General features: G+C 42.6%; 3 protein-coding genes and 1 long non-coding RNA gene across 7 annotated transcripts in view; 1 reads left to right on the forward strand and 3 right to left on the reverse strand.

Moving 5' to 3' along the window:
* Window positions 1-101: 101 nt before the first annotated feature.
* On the reverse strand, window positions 102-5,472 carry sertad3 (SERTA domain containing 3). 4 transcript variants are annotated; one of them, XM_062385626.1, is made up of 3 exons: window positions 5,169-5,470; window positions 2,398-2,798; window positions 102-2,283 (listed from the first exon to the last, which is right to left on the reverse strand). In XM_062385626.1, exons 2-3 carry the CDS (start codon window positions 2,789-2,791, stop codon window positions 1,718-1,720), a joined length of 960 nt encoding a protein of 319 aa, XP_062241610.1. In that variant the 5' UTR covers window positions 2,792-2,798; window positions 5,169-5,470; the 3' UTR covers window positions 102-1,717. The 4 variants fall into 4 exon arrangements, with proteins under 4 accessions (XP_062241610.1, XP_062241609.1, XP_062241607.1 ...); XM_062385625.1 differs by having other exon boundaries at window positions 102-2,286; window positions 5,169-5,467; XM_062385623.1 differs by having other exon boundaries at window positions 102-2,798; window positions 5,169-5,472.
* A 1,486-nt stretch (window positions 5,473-6,958) lies between these two features.
* blvrb (biliverdin reductase B) lies at window positions 6,959-10,401 on the reverse strand. Its single transcript, XM_062385629.1, has 5 exons — window positions 10,209-10,401; window positions 8,845-9,006; window positions 7,949-8,038; window positions 7,663-7,794; window positions 6,959-7,527 (listed from the first exon to the last, which is right to left on the reverse strand). The coding sequence occupies exons 1-5, from the start codon at window positions 10,291-10,293 to the stop codon at window positions 7,373-7,375; spliced, it is 624 nt and encodes a 207-aa protein (XP_062241613.1). The 5' UTR covers window positions 10,294-10,401; the 3' UTR covers window positions 6,959-7,372.
* A 48-nt stretch (window positions 10,402-10,449) lies between these two features.
* On the reverse strand, window positions 10,450-12,934 carry LOC133951600 (uncharacterized). The gene is made up of 3 exons (XR_009920485.1): window positions 12,806-12,934; window positions 11,435-11,878; window positions 10,450-11,215 (listed from the first exon to the last, which is right to left on the reverse strand). It is a non-coding gene; the product is annotated as an uncharacterized LOC133951600 (long non-coding RNA).
* A 112-nt stretch (window positions 12,935-13,046) lies between these two features.
* Window positions 13,047-21,037, forward strand: part of LOC133951597 (spectrin beta chain, non-erythrocytic 4-like) — a 55,287-nt gene continuing 47,296 nt past the window's right edge. The window contains exon 1 of the mRNA XM_062385630.1: window positions 13,047-13,154. The gene's annotated coding sequence lies outside the window, so the exon portion shown is untranslated. The remainder of the gene's footprint in view (window positions 13,155-21,037) is intronic.

Here is a 21,037-nt window from a genome sequence, read left to right on the forward strand (position 1 = left end):
TACTCATCTTGTTAACAACAACATGCAGATTCAGAGACGTTTTGAGACGACGTCCCTGCTGTTCAGAAATCGAACAAACATCATGTGCTTCCTCAGCCCCCCCCCCCCCCCCCCCCCCCCCCCGTCACGTGGTTACAGCAGTGTTTGTTATAACGACAGATCAATATCTAGAACCAATGACGTTACAGTTCACAGAACACTGAACAGGACCACTCTTTACCTAACGGGTCTGACGAGGGACAGTCGGGCCAAATCTTACCTGTAATGTAACATTAAATAAATACAGAGTAAAACATAAACCACATGGCACCAGATTTTAAATGCATATCATCAACAAAGTGCAATATCTCAGATGTAAACTAAACTTCTACATCTGTATAACAGAAGTGGTTGAGTAGTGGTTGTGACTTTAAATAACGTGGCACCTACAGGGTGGGGGGGGGGGGCCTGATTTGGCACAGAACTGTTAAGGCTCTTTGAATAAAAGCATGTTCTAAAGGAAGATAAATACTTGTGTGTGAGGAACCGTGACAGGACGGTGAGGAAGGTTCCTGTGGCTCCTCAGCTGAACTCAGATCCTCTGAGAGGAAACGTGTGGGATGAAACTCTTTCTGGTTTCACTTCTCACATGAGACATGATTTGACTGTCAACTGGTTTAAACAGGTTTTTAAAGAGTTGGGCTTTTTTCCAAAGACCTATATGGAAGGACAACTTTTTTCTTTACTGCGAATACAGAATGAAATGTAATTATAATGCACCTCCAACTTCTGGTTACTAAAATATAACTGGTGATTTAAACACGATTAAAACTTTCAGTTTCGTTTCTTTTTCTTTGCTAACTGCACAAAATACTGGTTCTTCTGGATTTCTTCTCCTGGTCGAACCACTTAATCTCTCAGTTTCAAGCTACCATGTCCCTGTTCGGACCTGAACCTGGATCCGTCCTGAGAGATCAGATGACAGCGGTACGTTCAGGTCTGACTGGACCAGAGTGTGTCCGGAGATCTGATCCCTCACGATGTTAAACCAGGTCTGAACGAGTCTAACCGCCACGTCTTCCCGACCTGATCTCTTCATATCTGACGTGATTCCCTCCGCTACAACCAACTGATAAATATGAGGTTAAAGAATTTCTTCACAGAAGATTTGACCAATAACTTTAGTGTTTCAACCAGGCTCCTCCCACACCATCCCATCCTGTCTGATCTCACGCTCACGTTTCACTCTGGTTCTAAAGGAATTCGGTCCACGTCTCCTGTGTTAACACCAGGACTTCACAAACTGCGAGATAACACTGAACTTCACTATTTCCAATTATCTGAGTCACACTGGAATTGTTAATAAAATGCATTTCATTATGCAGTGACTCACTGACTTGATTCTCCCCCTCACTCGATCTCTCTTTCAGCAGAAACACAAATCCTTCCTGTTCAGGATTTTGAATTTCCACTTACAACAGGAGCTGTCCGATGCATCACAGCTTCTTTTGTATTTTCTGTCTTAAACATGAACCATTTCTACCTCTCGATAACATTCCTACTACTTTCTACATCTTCTAATACATCGCTCATTGAGCAGTTATACATATATGAACAGCAAAGAGAATATTGGACATGTTTGACAGTCCATTTGAAGAATTCAGTTTTTGTTCAGTTAGTTAGTTAAAGGGTGTTCAGGTGACTTCCTGTTTAGGGTTTGATGAAGCTGACGAGTCTCTCAGGACTCCACCAGGATCTCCATCAGGTGCTCCAGCTCCAGTCCTTCTCTTGCATGACTGTGGCCGGAGAAGAGAGAAGACGGTGGCGAGGACAGAGAGGGCGAAGAAGACGACGAGGACGACACCGGGCTGAATGAGGAGAAAGAAGGCAGACACTTCAGATTCTGGTTGAGCGAGAGGGAGAAGGGGTGCGAGGCGGGAGAGAACGGCGGCAGGTAGCGGAGAAGATCCTCCCCGGCTGGGAATCCACCCCCGCTGCCTCTGAGCCCGAGCACTCCCATGTCTCTCTCCAGCAGGGACGTGTCTATGTCCTGGAACAGATCTTCCACAGTGAGATCACTGAGGTAGCTGGACCACATCACCTCCACGTTGCTATCCCGCACCCTGCACTCCTCCTGCGGCTCCCAGCTGCCCCCCCCATAACCCCTGACTCCCTGTTTCACCCACGCTGTGCTTCCCTCCGGGGACCTCGACAGGTTCTCCAGGGAGCGGAGGGGCGTCCGCGGAGCTGCCTGAGGGCTCCCGTCAATGGTGGAGTCCAGTGCGGAGAGAATGGAGGAAATGGCTGCTGAAAGGGAGAAATCAGGATCAGTGGTCATCGACCCCCAGTCCTCGTCTTCGTCTCCTAAAGACAGGGGAACATTTGATGTACACGAGTGGCAGCTTGCCGGACACCTACTTGTAACACAATTTGATGAGTAACCAGAGGAAACCACGGGGCCGGTGGAAAGTGCTGAGTGGCCGTTAATCACCGCTTCTGCAGGTTGGTGTCTTGCTGAAGGAGTTCCGGTGAAAACACTCTCCTCCTCTTCCGCCGGGAGCTCAGATGAAGAGCTGCCTGGTGAGGCCTCCACCGAGGCGGCTCCGCAGGCCTCCAGGCTGATCTGCCGCAGCGTGTTGGCGATCAGCACCGACCGCCGCAGGCTGGGCTCCGGCAGCTCCTGGCCTCGCTGGTACTTGCTCAGGGAGACGGAGAACACAAACTGCCGCTGGCTCTCCCAGGTCAGGCTGCTCCGGTCGGACACCTCCACGTCCTCTGGGGGGAATTTACGCTTCTGCCCCTTCATGATCATCTTCAATCTGCAAAACACGAGAGACACTGTTAAGACCACCTGAAAGAGGGACATCAATTGTTTACTGTAATCATTTTGTAAATGATCTGTTTCTCAAAATAAGAATGGAATGGAGTTTGATTCAAGAGAAAGACCTTTCATATCAGTTTATATTGGTAATTGTTGCTCTTTAGTAAAGTTGAGGTTTGAATATCTTATTTATGACAAGAGAATGACAAAACTTTTTTTAAAGCTAATTGACCTGAGAATCTGAGAGGGACCAGTTATGGGTTGGGCCTCCTCACTGTGCTTTAGTGTTATACTAATATATAGATATTGATCCTTTGTTGTATTGGTATTGATAAAAGTTATGGTGAGATCCTTTTTGATGTTGATCCTTAAATACACAGACAACGATTATCATTGGCGTAACGATGAATTGACCAGGTTGTAATAAATGGTTGTAAGGACAACATGAACTAATGTTCTAGATAAATAAGGGCAGATAATTCTTTGAGACAGAAGTTAAACTATGTAGTGAATGTTTATAAAATCATTATTACATATTTTTGTAGAATAAAGAGCAACGGTAAACAACATATTAATAGATATATAGGAAGCTGGTTAGGTATAAGATAATTATTGATGAATGACTCATGGTGAAGCTTTATATATTTCTTCTCACTTCTTTTTGAATGTGTTGCTTTTTATCATCACTCTTTGTTGATGTTGAATAGATCAGATAACTAGTTACTAGATATATTAATTAACTCTACTACTGATAACACTATCATTAATAATCACTATGTTGTCCCATAGTGATAGCTTAGTTTAAGTTTAGTTTGCAATAGATTAAGTTTATTTTGAATTGTTTAGTTTAGTTTTGAATAGTTTCAGTTATAGGTTTGGAATAAGGTCAGTTTAGAATAGTTAATGTTTAGTTTTTGTTTTGGATAGTTTTAGTTTAGTTAAGAATAGTTTAGTTTACTTTTGTGGAGAATTGTTGAAGTTTAGTTGAGAAGAGTTTAAGTTTAGTTTAGAGCAGATTTAGTTTTGTTTAGAATAGCTTTAGTTTGGTTGAGAATGGTTAAGTTAGGAACAGATTAAGTTTAGTTGATAATAGTTAAAGTTTGGTTGAGAATAGTTTAGTTAGGAAAAGGTTTAGTTTAGTTAAGAATAGTAAAAGTGTAGTTTAGAATAGTTTAGTTAAGAACAGGTTTAGTTTAGTTAGGAATAGCTTTAGTTTGGTTGAGAATAGTTGAGTTATGAACAGATTTAGTTTAGTTGAGAATAGTTAAAGTGTAGTTTAGAATAGTTTAGTTAGCAATAGGTTTAGTTGAGTTTAGGTCTGAATAGTTAAAGTGAGTCTGAAGTGACGGGTCCACTGAGTCCGAGTTGGGGGATGTAACGTTAGTTTCACGTCGCAGGAGGGAAACAGCCACTTTCTGTAAAACGCCATTAAAACCACTCAGAACCTCATCAACCAAACTCTCTTCAAACGTCCCAGTTAAAACCAAACGATCCGACACAAGAATGAAAACCACTGAACTTTAACTGGGTTTTAAAAAGTCTTTAAACCAACCGACCTGTTAAATCACGTCTCCACCGTTACTCTTCCTCTTCTTCTTCTTCCTCTTCTTCTTCGACGGTGAAAAACGAATCGATCGATCGAGTCGCAGCTTTTTCAACTCGTTCAGAAAACAAGTGTTTTCATTAAAAACGCATGATTCGGGTTTTAACCCGTTTTGGATCGTCGCCGCGGACTTTCAGGAACCGACTGATTCTTCTCCCGCTCGTGATTTGAGTTTTACGCCAAAACGTCTGCAGTTGGGGGCTGGAGCCGACGCGGGGCATTGTGGGTAGTGGAGTTTTACTGCGGTACATTCCAATACAGGAACTCTCAGAACTACAAATCCGCTTCAGATGCACGTTTGACAAGTTAATAAACAAATACAACGACTCCAGAATAATGATTGTATCACGTAGAGCTGCGGATTTCCCTCCAGCCTCATTCAGCAGCCGCCAAACAAGGGTCGAGCTGGTTTTTATAGGATTTACATAACAGTGACTCCTAAATGATTAGATCAACCACGACAGGACAGGGATCACTGATCTGACAGGTCACTTTTAACAGTAAATATAAGACAAAGTGTGAAACCACATCACAAACTTTACATAGAGTCAGAAGGTTTTAGACAAAGTTACAAAAAGAAAGTTTAAATACAAGTGTCTGTGAGAAAATAAAGCTTTCAACTTCTGAGAGGATCGATAATCAAAACAGAGAGATTTTAAAATGTAGGACACACAGAGGAGGTAAACAAAAGTCTGCATCGTTTTGAACTCTAATTAAAAAAGTGCAGTAGTTCAAATGAGACTTCAAGCAGAGACAGTTATTTACCTGAGAGCTGCAGGGACACGGGCAGTGAACTGAACTCCTTCAACATGACACTCTTTATTTTCTGTTTCAGTTTAAATCCCATCAACACTCAAGACAAGAAGCAGAAGAAGCAGCAGAGTCCAGACTCCTCCTCCGTTTGAATAGAGGACAAACTGAGGGAAATAACATCAAGTTAGAGGAAAACTCAGCCACTGCTTCTGCTCTCTTTCAAAATAAACTCCCGGGAACCTCCGCCACAACCAAGTAAGTAATAAGATATAAGATCAGAGAAACCTTTATTGGATTGTACTGAATCCTAATGGTTTTGACACACTTTGTGCACAGTGTGTAGATATCCTTTTCCTTAGTAAACTAATAAATCTAAACTGACATAATTTCAGAGTGCTCCAGCTTCCCATCATATTTTTATATGTGTTTAAATACATTCACATATCTCATATCCTTGTAAAACAATACAAATAAAATAAAAAATAGAAAATTAATACTTTATTAGAACACTATGGGGCAACTTCCTGTGTTCAAGCAGCGAGGAAGAGGATAATAAAAATAAACACTCAAGTAATAAAGATACAACGTAAACATAAGTATATATTATGTAAACAGATCAGATACAATGTAATATGATATGGTGCATATATGTGAAATTGAAAATACACAGGTTGATATAATGATTGTGATGGTTATACACCAGCAGCAACACAATTACAACCCAATACGACACAACTCAATAAAATACAATAGGATTGAATACCAAAAACTAATGAAATGTGGAAGCAGTGACTTAAATCACTGAGCATAAATATATTTAGAATAATTAATATTTAAAACCCCTCTCTACGACCAGCTTTTATTTTTGAGGGGAGATATGACGTATTTCCGATGCTGTGTTGGCTCTGCTTGGTTCACTTGACCCGTTTCAGTCAGGAGGAGTCACTACACGTGCAATTCATCTGACTGCAGAGACACGAGCTCACATGAGGTGAAGTGTGGGAGAAGCAGCGGGTCAACACCAGTGGTTCCCTCCAGTCAGTGTGAATATCAATATCTAAAGCACCTTGGGTCACACAAGGACCGTCCATAGAGACAGTTATAACTTAGCTGTGTGTTTAAGTTCTGTGGACAATGTGAGTTAAGGTTTTAATCAAGCAGTACCCTGAATATTTGCTGTTAGAAATTTAAAAGTTTAATAAATGAAATATGCAAACAACTTCACTTAGGGTATAGATGCTTGTGGGCTGATTTATTCTGAAAAGTTTCTGATCCTGATGCTAAACTCCTTCACAGTGATTAGATCGACCTGGGTAACTATTCCTCTGTAGTACTACTACTACTCCTAATAATACTAATAATACTACCACTACTACTTCTACTACTACTACTGAGAAGAAGAAGAAGAATTATAACAATACGACTGATATGAATAAGAACAATAATAACTATAGTTATATAGCAAGTGCTTTCAAATAAAACAGATAATGCAGTGCTCAAATCCATAACACAAAATATAACAATAATAAATACTAGTATTGTTTTCAACCATAATACTACATACAATAAAGTGAGTCTTATGAGGAGAACTCACAGGTAATGTTTCCAGTTGTTATTGTGGTCACTTCTCTCAGTGCGTGTTTAAGGCCTGGAAGTAGTTTGAAGTATAAAAGTTTGATAACCACTGTTCTATAGAGTCAATTACTGTTCAGGATCTTATTATATAATTCAGTCACAACCCAGCTGTTGCTGGACATCGGCCTGAGCTCGGCCACATGACACTTCACTCTTTCACCAACAAAGTTTGTACAATAAAGAGTTTTATTTTTTAACAACTGTAAAAAGGGAGGCCACTGTTGGCCTCACATGACAAACGGTTCCATGGAGGAGAACAGATCATGTGACAGCACAGACGTGATGGGAAGAATTGCACACAACTACAGAGCGAAAGCAGCTGTGCAGCCTGACACTGGTTTTAAAACAGATTATTAAAAATTTAACTATTATAAATCAACAACAAGCTAAAGCTGCTCAATCATTATTATGGAAGGGAAAACAGCAAATCAAAGAAGAACAAACATATTTCTATAATTTATGCCTCAGCACTCATAAATATGGATTTTTCTCCAGTGTGTTTGATGGAAAGAAAAATAAAAAATACACAAGAAAAGGAATCTCTTCAGCACGTGGATGAAATCTGCCCGGTTGGTTCAGGATCATTTGTACTCTCCCCAAAGTCCGACCGTCTTGCCGTCCCACTCTGAGGTGGACAGACACTTGACGAAGAAATGTCCCAGGTCGTGTTTGGAGATGGCTCTTCCCTTGAGCATGTTCTCTGCTGTCAGGTAACGCTCCGTCAGAGGGAGGTCGTCTGGAGGGAGCGAGACAATAAGAGATGCTTTTCACAGTAAAATAACCATAATGTTCAATCAATGTTGAGCTTTGAGGTTTTGTGTTGTATTGTTTCAAATCAACTTGGAATCGACTTGGAGAACTTCCCACTTACTGTCGATGTGAGGAGGCATGACAGCCACGTAGTCCAGCTCGGACGCTTTCAGCACCGCGTACATCCTGTCATGGTCCTCTGTCACGGGAACCATACGGGGGGGGACCTTGGCGCGATCCCACAGCAGGAAGGCTGGAAGAGAGGAAGAAGAGGAGGAGGAGAGGAAGAGGAGGAGGAGGAGGAGGAGGAGGAGGAGGAGGAGGAGGAGGAGGAGGAGATATAGAAGATAAAATAAAATATACCCTCTGTCCATCTTGGTGATGACCACAGAGACTCGAACTCGTACCTGACATGCAGCCGACCACTTTACGGATCCCTCGAGCTCTCATGGCCTCCACGATGTTCTTGGTGCCTTCAGACATCATGGTGGTTGGGCCTGATGAACGCACGACAGAAAGAGCAATGTGATGATGTGGAAAGTAAATCAACAATTAAAAACTGGGCTGGAGTGTAGTTCTCAGGCCGGGACACAATACATTTGCTCCACTTTACGTCATTAAAGAGTAAAGTACACATATGAAAAGATTATGGTTAAGCTTACAACGTTTATACAACTTGTATCTTTATATTTGCACATTTATTAAATTTGATTATTGTAGATTCTGTTTCTATTTAAATTTGTTCTTCTTATCACATTTTCTACTTGTGCTTCTGTGTAAATTCAGAATTTCCACAACAGAGGATCAATAAAGGATCATCTTATAATCTTATCTTATCTAAATCCTCATTAGTATTTTATATATGGTGTTATTCTGATTGTGTCACACTAACACGATGATTTCACACTGGGTTGAACGTTAGGTTATCAGTCTTATGGCGACCTCTAGTAAATATATTACATTTTTACACAATTAAAAGCTCCAATCCTCTGTTTAGAAGGCAAACTTAGTCAGTTACATGAAAATGTGTGAAATGTAATAATCTTTGCAGGAAGTCATATACAATTTATAAAAAAAAGAAAGAAAAATCATATGCTTCACAGTCTGTGCACAAATGCATCGAGAAAAGAAATGCTGCAACTTAAGGAGATAAAATTCCAAACCACTGTGAAAAGATCACAAGCCAGAATCAAGGGCCTTTAATCTGAATTAGATTCAGTAAATTAACAGTTTGGTCTTTTTCAACCACACAGAATCCAAAGCTCAAGTGAAGAATCACTGGAAAGCTAAAGTTTCTTCTTACTCAGGTCATTACGCGTGCCAAGGATGATGATGACAGCGTCCTGGCCCTCCATGGCCGTCCTCACGTCCTCTTTATTCAGGACGTCTCCCACCACCACTCTGGAAGCCCTGTGGTCAGCAGGCAGCTTGGTGGGGTCCCGCACCAGCACCGTCACATCGTACCCTGAGGGAGGACACGTGGGAAACCAAACAGGTCACCGATTTCCCAGTGAAAAACTCATAGATTATGTGATCTGATATCTTTCATTGTGTGAAATTCCCTGGATTGATCTTTCAGGGACTGTTGGGCCTTGGATTCACATGGATTCAACTTTGTGACACAGCTTCTTCCACATGGAATAAGAGTCTTCTACCAGAAGCTGTATAATATTGACTCCACCCATCCTGAGCAGGCGAGATAGTGACATCTTCACTATCAGCTGTGGGTGCCACGCTCTGACTCAGCACATTGCTGCTCTGCAACGTCTAGCGTGACTCAGTTTTTTTTTTAGCGGGAGGAGAGGAAATGAAAATGCTGTTGAATCAAATTATGCTTGTGACACAATGAGTGATTTGTGTCAGTGTGGGTTTGCCTGTGTTTTGCATTCGTGAGTCTTTCAGCAGGAAATTGAGGCAATAATAGCAGAGACTTGCAGTTAGAGTCATATTCCATGTGACTTTATGAATGAAACATAGCAGAGACTTGCAGTTAGAGTCATATTCCAATGTGACTTTATGAATGAAACTACATTTAAGCTTACACGAAGAAGACATTTCTCATATTGAATTATGTTAGTCTTCAAAAGCATTTCAAGTAGGACTGGAAAATATGGACAAAATCAAATATCACCATATTTTTGTCTTATCTTGATACAGTTACTGCGATAAAGCATTTATTGATCTTTCAGATGATTCCTGGTTCTCATGCAGTTCTGAAAGTTTGGATGGATGTTATGCATGAACTGAAATGTGAATAACCGCAAGTTAAGCTATAGCCTGCTCTATGACAATTACTGCATTAGTATAAATAATTAAGATATACAATTTATTCACATCCAATAACAATTATATATATTTATAAATCCATGTGTCTTAATATTGTTCATCTTATCTTGGCTCAACTCCTGTTGTTTTTAATGTGCATCTTGAATTGACCATTAATAATATTATTTAAAGAGGAAATTATCATATTATTATAATTCCTCATCCAATGCAAAAATATAATAATGTAAATCTATTATTAATTGATTATTGATTAGAGCGTCCCAGGTTGGATCAGTGAACTTTGACTGACAGCACCTCCGGTTCATATCAAGTCAATAAACTGAACCGAACACAGTTAGCAGATGTTAGCAGATGTCAGCAGATGTTAGCAGGTGTTCTCACCTGCAGCCGCCGCCAGGGGCAGGGTCGCCAACCCGCTCATTCCCGTGGCTCCAAAGATCAACACGTTCTTGATGGACTCGGACATGTCTGGTAGGAAACGAGGAGCAGCAGCAGCTTGTTCGATTCTCTGCGGTTTGACGGGCACTCACTTCAAAACACTCTCACGTGTCACCATATGTAACCGCGCAGAGACACGCCCCCTCTCTCTCAGGCTTCCGCGTCCCAGACTCCTCCTCCCGCCAGCCTGGAAGCTGCCGTCTTAAAGTGACACTGCACATGTGTGTGTTTTAAACATGGTTTTAAACTGTCAACTTAATTATGAATGAAAGATCTCAATGCTGCTTTCAATATCACCTTTATTCAGAAATAAATAATCTATATTTAAAGGTTGAACGTGTGTTATAACACCACCTCGTGTTCCTAGTGTTCGATTTAACAACAGAGACAAAGCAGTCGTGGAACTGAGGAACATCTTCATCCTCTCCCTCCTTTCTTTCCCCTCAGTTCTTTCCTTCTCTCTCTCCAGCTGCTCTTCATTTTTCTCGCTTCCTCTCTCTCTTCTAATTGTCCTCCTTTTGACGTCCAGCTTGTGCTCATCGGTCTTCAAGGCGAGTTCCTGAACAAGACAGAGACAACATACGTACAATTAGTGTACCAGAAGCACAATGTTCTTCAGGATCCGGAGTTTTACTTCTTCCTCCATCTTTCTCTGGTTCATCAGATCCTCCCTCTGCTGGAAGATGGCCTCCTGATCCAGGATGCTGCTCCTCAGCTTCTCCTCACAGAGCTTCAAATATCAACTTCCACTCATTTTCAGGTCTCTGCTTCTCCTGCAGCTGGATATGTCTTCTTTCTCCTTTACTTTCATCATCGTCTTCATATCTCCGAGTTCCCACTGAAGCTCCTCTTACTCAGGTTAAGAGGAGGACTCGGTGGAGGGTCCTCAGCTTCTTCCTGATGCTGCCCCTGATGTGTTGAGTAACATCACAACGTATTCGTCCAAGTGACTGAAAGACACAAATACACACAACCGTTAAAATCATCTGACTTCAGACATACAAAGAGATAGGAGCTGTTTCATCTGATTCACTGATCCCACTGGATTTAGGCATTTACAACATTTGCTTTTAAAGACCTCCCTATTAAAATTATTTTTTAACTAAAAAATCAAGGTTGATTTAAAAAAAAAAGCTTTAGAAGAATTCTCCTGCTCAGAAGAAACTTACTTCACCTCTTGAGCAGTTGATCCGCTTCATGTTGGTTGGAGATGCTGTTTCTCACCAGTAGGGGGTGCTGCCGCGCACTCAGTTCCAGCGGCCTTGTCGAACACTGGCTGACTGAGTGTGGGTCATAATTCCGGCCTCCTCCATGTAAGCAAATGGGACATGAACCACAGTTAAGAGTTATGTCTGATAATAAGTTGTTCTCAGTCATTTTAGGTTGTTCTCATGATGCCGATGTGTTAATGTCCCAGGGAAGTTTAGTTTAATCTGTCATTTGATGCCAACAAATCAAGGTGAAAAGGTCACGATTGACCCCTGAGACTGACTCATGATTGGTCAAGCGGGTATATGGGCGGGAACTCAATCCCGCGACTCCACCCCGATTTCTACCTGTAGACAAATGCACAAGATGGTGGCCTTTGAATCCGGGATAGTTTGGCTCCATTTCTGGTGAGAGGGAAGAAGGAGAGAGGAGGAGTTTAAGGTTACACCTCTTTTACCTCCATTCCAATGGTGTGGTGACCAAGCAATATTTGAACTTATAATTAGTCCGTATGATTATGTGGATGCTTTATTTAGCCCGTCTATTGGTCGACCCTCATATTTGTTTTTATTTCTTCTGTTTGTACGGCGGGAAAAGGAATCAATGTTTCAGAGTGACAGACGACATCAGTCTGCTTTAGAGCATGTACGATAATTTGATCATCACTCCTCTCCTCCCTCCTCTCCTCCCCCTCCTCTCTCCCTCCTTCCATCTTCCTCTTCTCTCCCTTCACCTCTCCTCTATCCTCCATCCTCTCTCCCTCCCTCCCTCCTCTTGCCTACCTCCTCTCCCGCACATGTCTCTCCCCTCCTCTCCTCCCTCATCTTTCCTCCTCTCCTACGTCCTCTCCCCCCTCTCTTCCCTCCCTCACCTCTTCTCCACCTCCCTCCCCCTCATTCCTCCCCTCCTCTCCCCCTCTCCTCTCCTCTCCTCCCTCCTCTCCTCCCTCCTCTCCTCTCCCCCTCTCCTCCCCTCCCCTCCTCTCCTCCCCCTCCTCTCTCCTCCCCCTCTCCTCTCCTCCATCCTCCCCCCTCCTCTCCTCTCCCCCTTTCCTCTCCGCCCTCTTCTCCCCTCCTTCCTCCTCTCCCCCTCTCCTCTCCACCCCCCTCCTCTCCCCTCCTCTCCCCCCTCTCCTCTCCTGCCTCCTCCCCCCTCCTCTCTCCTCCCCCCTCCTCTCCCCCTCTCCTCTCCTCCCCCTCCTCTTCCCTCCTCTCCCCCCCTTCCTCTCCTCCCTCCTCTCCTCCCTCCTCTCCCCCCCTCTCCTCTCCTGCCTCCTCCCTCCTCTCCTCTCTGCTTTCTGCACTGATGCTGATATTTCAGTGCAGCCTCACCAGTGGAGAGGAGGAGGTGGAGGAGGTGGTCGCTGTGTCAGGTGGAAACACGGACCTCTATGGATCATCACCTCCTTCCAGCACCGGCTCACATCCTCTGCAGCACCGACAGCGTCTCCCGGCCGGCGGTCACCGCTGCAGGGACGCAGCGCCCCTTCCCCCGCCGACTCTCCGCGTCTCCCCGGAGCAGACTCCCCGGACCTGTCCTGTAAACACCCGGACGAAGGAGGACTAACCGAGGAGGAATAGAAAGCTCCTCCATTGACAAACCGCTGTCCTCATCGATTCAGCCCGTCTTGGTGGAGGAGGACAAAACCAACCCCCCAGGAAGCTGCCACCGAAGCCGAAGGTAAGGCCGACAGATTGATGACAGGATGCCTCCTCTCTCCGCTCCGTGCACTCATCCCCTGCAGGGGAGCGAGGAGGAGGTGCGCGGTGTTTTGTTGCGGGGACGCCGGCCTGCATTTGGGTGCAGGGTACCGCAGTGATCCGGTGGAGGGACGCGCTGTTTCACGCATTATTTCAACGACACGCGTTACGCGGTGCATGCGTGGAGACGTGTTTGCGGAGCGTGCCGGAGCTCGGTGTCTCGTTTTGGCAGATGAACGGGTGCAGAGGCCTAGTGTCGGGGCTGCGGGGAGAGGATGCATGTTCCCGGCTCGGTCCTGCATCTGAACATATAACTTTAAATCACAGAGGGGCTGCTTGGTTCTATTCTCCATCCGCTGCAAACCAACAACCACAACTTTCCCCCAATCTCTGCGGCAATGCTTAAAACACTGAACCCCTGCAGGAAGTTAAATTGTGTCTGTGACCTCAGATTACTTCCCACAATCAAGGGGTGGATTTAGCGCTTCTGTTGGGGGGGGGGGGTAATAAATTCCTGATGATGGTGTGCTTTAGTGAGACCAGGCCAGCAGCAGCACAGCAGCCTTCAGCAGCACGAGGAGCAGATGCACTGGAGCCTGTCAGGTCCTGATGGGCTGTGTGTGATCACAGCTGCAGTGGAAAGTGACCTCAGATATCTGCCTATTACATGTGAGGAATCTGCAGCTACTCATCCAGATGTGTGGTTAACTGGTGCAAGGTGTGTGTGTGTGTGTGTGTGTGTGTGTGTGTGTGTGTGTGTGTGTGAGTGTGTCTGTGTGATGGTGGACAGAAAAGAGAAAACACACAAGCATCGACTATATTTTGATTTAGCTTTAATTCACTTATTTCATAATGGATTCTACTGCAGGTAACGAAGAGCCAGTCGTCCTCACACGCCTTCCGTTGTTTGCAGTAGCTCAGATGGAAAGTTTTTAACCTTGTATTTAATGGAAGATGAAGTCTTTCTGTTACACACACACACACAAGAGGCTGCTCATCAGTTTGGTTCATTTAGTGAATTTACTACACCTAATGGTGTCATGTCTCATATCTCTGACATTTCTACAATACTCAACTAGATATGTTATATTCAACATTTTGTTCACATTGACACCTTCAAGTGACCCTCGCACTATTAGACGTTGGTACATCTGGTGCTAATAACAGCACCCAATCATTTTAGTAACTTTTATAGTGTTTACTATTATACGATATAGTGTACACACACATGTTTTACACATTATCAAGGTCAAACGTTATCAAAATAAAAAGATATGGATTTGAAACGATGACTGCTACATCTCCCAGTTCCCTGCACAGCTCAGTGTTAGTATGGAGTCCCTCTCCTGCTTGTCGTCATCCTCTGGATGATGAGCGGCCTCCTCTCCTGGACTCTGCCGCTCTCTGCTGCCGCTCTGTCGTTCATCCACCACAAGGTGACTGTTAGGAATAAGACTTGTGGTCCTGCCAACTCAGAACTGGGCGGCGGCTGCTGCACTTGCTTACAGATGTTGTTTCACTCTGCTAGGGTGAAGTGAGTGGAGGAGACTCAATGCAGTGTGTAAAGTGCACACTGTGTGTAGTCACAGTGAGGAAGCCTGTGAGTGTGTGTGTGTGTGTGTGTGTCTGTGCAATAGAGCGAGAGAACCTCCATCCCTGGAACATCAGCCTCGTTTTCGGATATTTTTACAAAGTGAGATCATCCTGGATCAAATTTACTATAAATCTTTATAACAGTCAAATTCAAGGTTTGGGTAGGTTCTCATGTCATTGAACTAAATATGACACAGACTATCAAATACATTGAGTTGACTGATTGTGCCTCACTGCTTGTTATTTGACACAGAAATGAGAAATATATCAGACCCAGGAGGAACAAACTTCAAATCAAATATTCTTCATTGTCCCCTTGGGGAAACTTTTCTTGGGCCAAAGTGCTACAGCAGCTGCAGGACAGGACATCGTACAACAAGCAGGACACAAGGATGTGTAGGAGAATAATGCAGAATAAAAGTGAGTGGAATATTGCACCTGCCCTAAAAACACTTACAATTATAAAAACTGGGATTAAAACCTAGAAACCAGAGAGTAAAATGTGCCAGACAAAGTGCAAAGGTTATTGAGACGTAAGAGAAGCAAGATGTTTCCTTTTTGAGTAACGTGATGGACGGTGGGATAAATAAAAGCTGGAGGCGTAACTTTCTGAAACAGTTCTCCAAAGTTTTATTTCACACTTAGAAAGGCCAGAAGAAGCCTGCTAGGATTTTATGAATCAGATTAATTTGCAAACCCTGTGATGCTAATATACAGAAATGGGTTTTTGGTGACAGTGATGAACACAAGAGCCACAAGTCCTCACATATGATATATTATTATATATAATAATATACATTTAGCAAGTTTAACTTGAATTAATGTCTGTGTGATGCGATGACATCAATTTCTTTGCATCAGGCGTTGGGATGACTCATCGTGGAGAATATTGATGTTTTACTAAATTTCTTCAGATGCTGCAAAGGGAATTTATTTGATACTTGATTTTAAATATCTCAAAGATATTGTTGACCCATCGTGTGTGTGTGCGTGTGTGTGTGTGTGTGTGTGTGTATCTCCATTAGAGAAACAGAGACACAGAGCTGCTGCCACTGACTGATTAACACTGGCAGGTGTCTCTCTCTCTCTCTCTCTCTCTCCTTCTCTCTTTCTTTATCTTCCCAGTGATTGTTTCTGTTTTGCTCCTTCACTTTCTTTCCTTTTCCCATATTCTCTCTCTTTCCCCTCTCTTCCTCCACCTCTTCCTTCGTATGTCTCTTTAACATCTTTGTCTCGTCTCTTTCTTTATATATCGCGCCTCCTGATCGTTTACTCTCTCTGTCTTTTGATTATATCTCCCTCTCTGCATCTGTCTCCAAATCAAGCCTCTAAAGAGACGGACACTCAGATGTCCCTGATCTACTTCAGGCTATTTTTGGATCATAAGTGCAGCTAAATGCTAAGAAGGGAAAGAAACAAACAACAGAGCATCTTCATATAAATCGTTCCTGGTGTGTTTTCTTCCATATTTGGGTGAATTTCCTGTTGGATCTTAGCTCCACTTAGAGAATCGAAATCTTTAGATACAAAAAGGAAACACAATTCAACATATCCACCATAGATCTGTGTTTCCGCTGCCTCAGCACTTATGGAATGATATTGATCCAGTTTTATTATTATGAATTAAGAGCCTTTACATTTCCCTGCTCCCGTTTTGATTGAAGGACGTTTGTAAGTGAACAGTTTGTGTAAGTTTCCCCTTTTCACAACAAACTGTTCAAACATCTACAAAAGTCCAGGAACTAAACAGAGGAGCTAAACTTTCCTTTAGCACAAATCTGCTTCAGCTGCACTCCAGTTCCTGAAGATGACATTTATTAAAACAGTTTCACCTGAGACCTGAGAACCAACAGGTTCATGAAAGGTGACATGTCGAGTCCAAATGGAGAATCAAATCCTAACAAGTGCTGATGTAGAATAGAAAGTTTTTATTATTATACAGAAACCATGCGATGACAGGAGGAGCGCTACAGCTCCTCTAGAGTAGAGTTCAGAAACTAGAACTATATTAATAGAAATGTTTTGGGGGGAAATGCTCCTGGAGCCTGTTCAGGTCTTTATAGTGAATGTTGCTCTGGGCCTGAGTGGTGTTTTCATTTTGTTGAGGTTAGCAGAGGATCAGAAAATATAACCTCTGGAAAATATGGAACTAGATTAATCGAAAAGGTTTTTGAAAAAATGCACTTGCAGCTTGTCGGGGTCGGATCCTTATGGGTGTCATTTGGACCAAGTCATATTTTACTAACTAAACCAATCCCGTCAACTTCTCAAGCTGGAATTGAACTTTTGATTCTGTTTTTGTCCGGTGCACTTCCACAGTGGTTGGGAATTTATGAGGAATCAGGACCTTGAGTGACAAAATGAAATTTGCTCTTCTCCCTTCTTGATGACAGTGATATAGTTTTATAAATAAACGAGCCGCTCAGTCTTCGGCCTCTGAATATTCTGCTGTCGGTGAGTGAACAGCCTCATGCTTTCAGGGTGAAGTGCTCGTTTCAAGGTTGCCTGGTGTTGCCGTTGTTCTGGAACGATTAGAGTATTGTCACTCTTCGGTAACATGGAGGTATCATGCCAATCGCTAAAAGCCAAGAACACACGTGTGGAGGCCAGACAGAGAGGATGGGAGGAGAGGCAGAGGACAGTTTAAAAAAAGGGTGAATGATAATAAAAGGAGAGAGGTTGTGGTGGTTGTGGGGGGGGGGGGCTGACGCTTTCATTGCTCCATTGGCCTCTTGGTTTATTGTGGTTACAAGCAGCAACAGTGTAGCTGGGGATGATAATAAGGGTGAGTGGTTAAGAGGAGAAAGTATGACTGACGCTTCTACACACACACACACACACACACACACACACACACACACACACACACACAACCTCATACATATAACTGCTGACACTATGAGGTCATTGATTGAATGTACTCTTTGTTTTACTTGGTAATAAATTCAGTTTCTTTGTATTTTGGATCTTTGACTGAACTTAATGAGCGACTTGATGACGTCACCTTGGTGTCTCACAGAGTTTGTTGGACTTCTTCTTATTTTGTGAAGAATGTAAAGACCAAATAAACAACGCAGCAGCTTTAATAATAATTCATATTAATTGATAATGAGAATCATTAGTTGCAGTTAACCAATTAACACCTGTAAAGTCCAGCAGTACAATAGAGGAGTTTGTTTAGGATTCATTTAGGTGAAAATATGTGTTTTTCACTATACCATTATTTCTCTCATACATTGTACATGGGGATGTACACACACACACAGACACACACACACACACACACACACACACACACACACACACACAGACACACTGCTCTCTCATCCAGCTCCATGGAGAGATCAGAGAGGCTGCTGCTGTTTCAGTGTTTGATGGTTCAGTGTAAGAACAGTTGACTCTGACGTGTGAACCTGTGGAGTTCTGGATCTGAGACAAACCTCAGATCCAGAACCAGACCCACTCTCCAGAAAGAACAAGCAACATCCTTCATCTCAATCATATGTTCCAGTTTGTGTTTTTATCACGAAAGATGATCCAAGATATTAAATCATATATTTACAGCAAAGTTAATAGATCTCAGAGAAGCAGTATCAATGGACTTCAGGAGAAATGAGCAGCGGATGTCCTCGTCACTTTCATTTCAGAGCAGCTTCGTCCTTTTAGGTTTTGATCTCTGACTTCACATCCTGGCTGCTGGGAGGGCGGCAGCATTACTCAGCACTTTATATTTAACACTGTAGTAAAGAAGTTGAATAAATACAGCATTGAAAACGGGGAAATAAGACTAATTATAAATCTACTTTTTAGCACAGTGTTAAGACGATTGTCCTTTAAACATTAAACATAAACACACTTATCCTACCTGACTCACTGAAGCTCACAGAGGAGCAGTGAGATTTTAAATTAATTAAAAATTATAATGATTGAAGAAACAATGACACAGGCATATGATGATCTGTCCTTTAGTTAGCACAAATACACTTTACGGTTTTGCATTTGAGCAGGAACACATGTTGGGAGATGTCATTAGTTACTGTACAGTCATTTTGATGAGGTGGCAACATGGCAGCGCACATATCCAAGAGAATTTGGCTTCATTTCTGGATATTGGGAGGAAGTTGACACACGTCGTCCATCTTTACCGTCCATGATTTAGACAAAGATACACTAGGATAAATATTTGGACAGTGGCATCATGCGTTTTTTGGAAAAGGGGACAGACAGGACTCTCTGCTCCTTTGAGTTAGACCATTCTTGAAAATATGGCTGGAATACGCTTTTAAAGTTCTTTCACGTTGGTCTCCATGTTTTGAAAATATTGCTGCTGCTGATGTGAGACTGAAACTGTTCTGAATGTAGATACAATTTTTCAGAGGTCAACGGTTCTCTTTGTCTTTTCTCCATCTGAGATCATCTCCAGGCTGTGTGTGTCTGTGTGTGTGTCTGTGTGTTATTGTCAGATATAGCATTGATTCTCTTGCCTCAGGCTGACTGGTTCCTGAACAGCTGAGTCTGATTATTATGAATAAAGGTGATAACACACACCCAGACACACACACACACACACACACACACACACACACACACACACACACGCACACACACACACGCACACACTCTCACACACACACACACACACACACACACACACACACACACACACACACACACACACACACCAGAGCTATCCTATGTGTTGTGAGTCTGATTGATTGAAAGACACCCGATGGGGGAGGTTAGGCAAGGATCATGGCAAAGCAGAGGAGACACACACACACACACACACACACACACACACACTCACACACACACACACACACACACACACACACACAGACACACACACATACACACACACACACACACACACACACACCACAGTATTTTGACCTGACAGTGTGGCAGTTTGACTGATGTGGACTTGCAGTTGTGGGGCAGATATTGATTTTCCTCTAATCCAATGATCTCATCACATGTAACTGTGATATTATACATACTTATACCTTATTCTCTCCTTAAGGTTTCTACCATAGAGTTGTAGATCAGCTGGTTATCATGCTAACGGCAGTACGTACTGTATCATTATGTCAAAACTCGTACTTCTTCACATTTTATTTATAATCTCAGTTAAATGGTAAATGTTTTAAACTCATAATCACAAATGGCTTTTACAGAATTACTCTGTACCAGTTGCAGTGAGACAAAACTTTTCAGATAAGCTAATATAATATAAATCCACTGCAGCTTTTGCAGATCTTAAAATATTTAATATTATTACAAATAAATAAATCCCCTAATAAACTCATGTAGATTGTTCAAGGTTTTAAATCATGAATGTATCTGCTGTAGTTGTTCTGTCAAACTATCAATCCCACTGCATCATTTAACATGATGTCATCATCAACATCCCAGACAATAATAAGGAAACAACTTTTGAAAACAGGATGTGAAAAATGTAAAGAAATCACAACTGCTTTTTATCTTTGATCCGAAACTTCCTGAGAAGGAATCGATCTCTCTTCTCTGATCTGTGTCTGGAGACAGAGTGACACAGAGTTTCCGTTCAGACACGCACAATATTATTACAATAATTCACTTTATGCTTTTGGACACTTTCATTCATAACTTTATCGATGATTCTCAAGAAAATAACCAACTGATTAATCTGCAAAAATAGTTGTTTGTCCAGTGTGGACTGCGTTACTTCAAATACTTACTAATACTTAAAGTACTCCTTACACTGTTTTGTCTAGAACTGGTGTTTTACTTCCTGCACAGTGGGATTAACACCTCTACATAGCTGCACACAAGCTGATGTTGTCATGATACTGTTTTTTCTTTTGTGTTGGGTTCTGCTGCAGCCCACCATCTGCCTCCTCATCCCACAGAAAGCACCATAATGTTTGGCTGTTATTCACTCCAGGGAGAGCAGCTAAGTGCATGAGCACAACTACCCCTCCTCGCACCGCCGTGCAGGGCACCGTGACATTTACTCGATACGGCTGCGTTGTTTTCCAGTGGTTTAGGAACAGTGACAACTGTGAGCTCGGGTTTTGTGGTGGTGGAGGAGGAGGAAGAGGCCAGAATAAAAAGAGGTGGAGGACAAAGAGATTTACTGCAGAAAGGTTGAAGCAGAAAAAGTCAGGGAAACGTCTGAACCCTTCACGGCAGCTTCAGTCCCACAGAGTCACTTCTAATCTTTCACTCGGAATCATAATGAATCAACCACCAACTCGTAATCATTAAAATCTTTGATCCAGTTTTAAT

Source organism: Platichthys flesus, chromosome 4 (assembly GCF_949316205.1).
Source record: "Platichthys flesus chromosome 4, fPlaFle2.1, whole genome shotgun sequence".
Lineage (NCBI taxonomy): Eukaryota > Metazoa > Chordata > Actinopteri > Pleuronectiformes > Pleuronectidae > Platichthys > Platichthys flesus.

Coding starts and splice junctions, on each gene's coding strand:
- sertad3 (XM_062385623.1), bottom strand. CDS start 2,791: ATGATCATGAAGGGGCAGAAGCGTAAATTCCCCCCAGAGGACGTGGAG.
- blvrb (XM_062385629.1), bottom strand. CDS start 10,293: ATGTCCGAGTCCATCAAGAACGTGTTGATCTTTGGAGCCACGGGAATG. Junction 9,007..10,208: donor GCCCCTGGCGGCGGCTGCAG/GTGAGAACACCT, acceptor GTCCTCCCTCAG/GGTACGATGTGACGGTGCTG. Junction 8,039..8,844: donor TGGCACGCGTAATGACCTGA/GTAAGAAGAAAC, acceptor TGCGTTCATCAG/GCCCAACCACCATGATGTCT.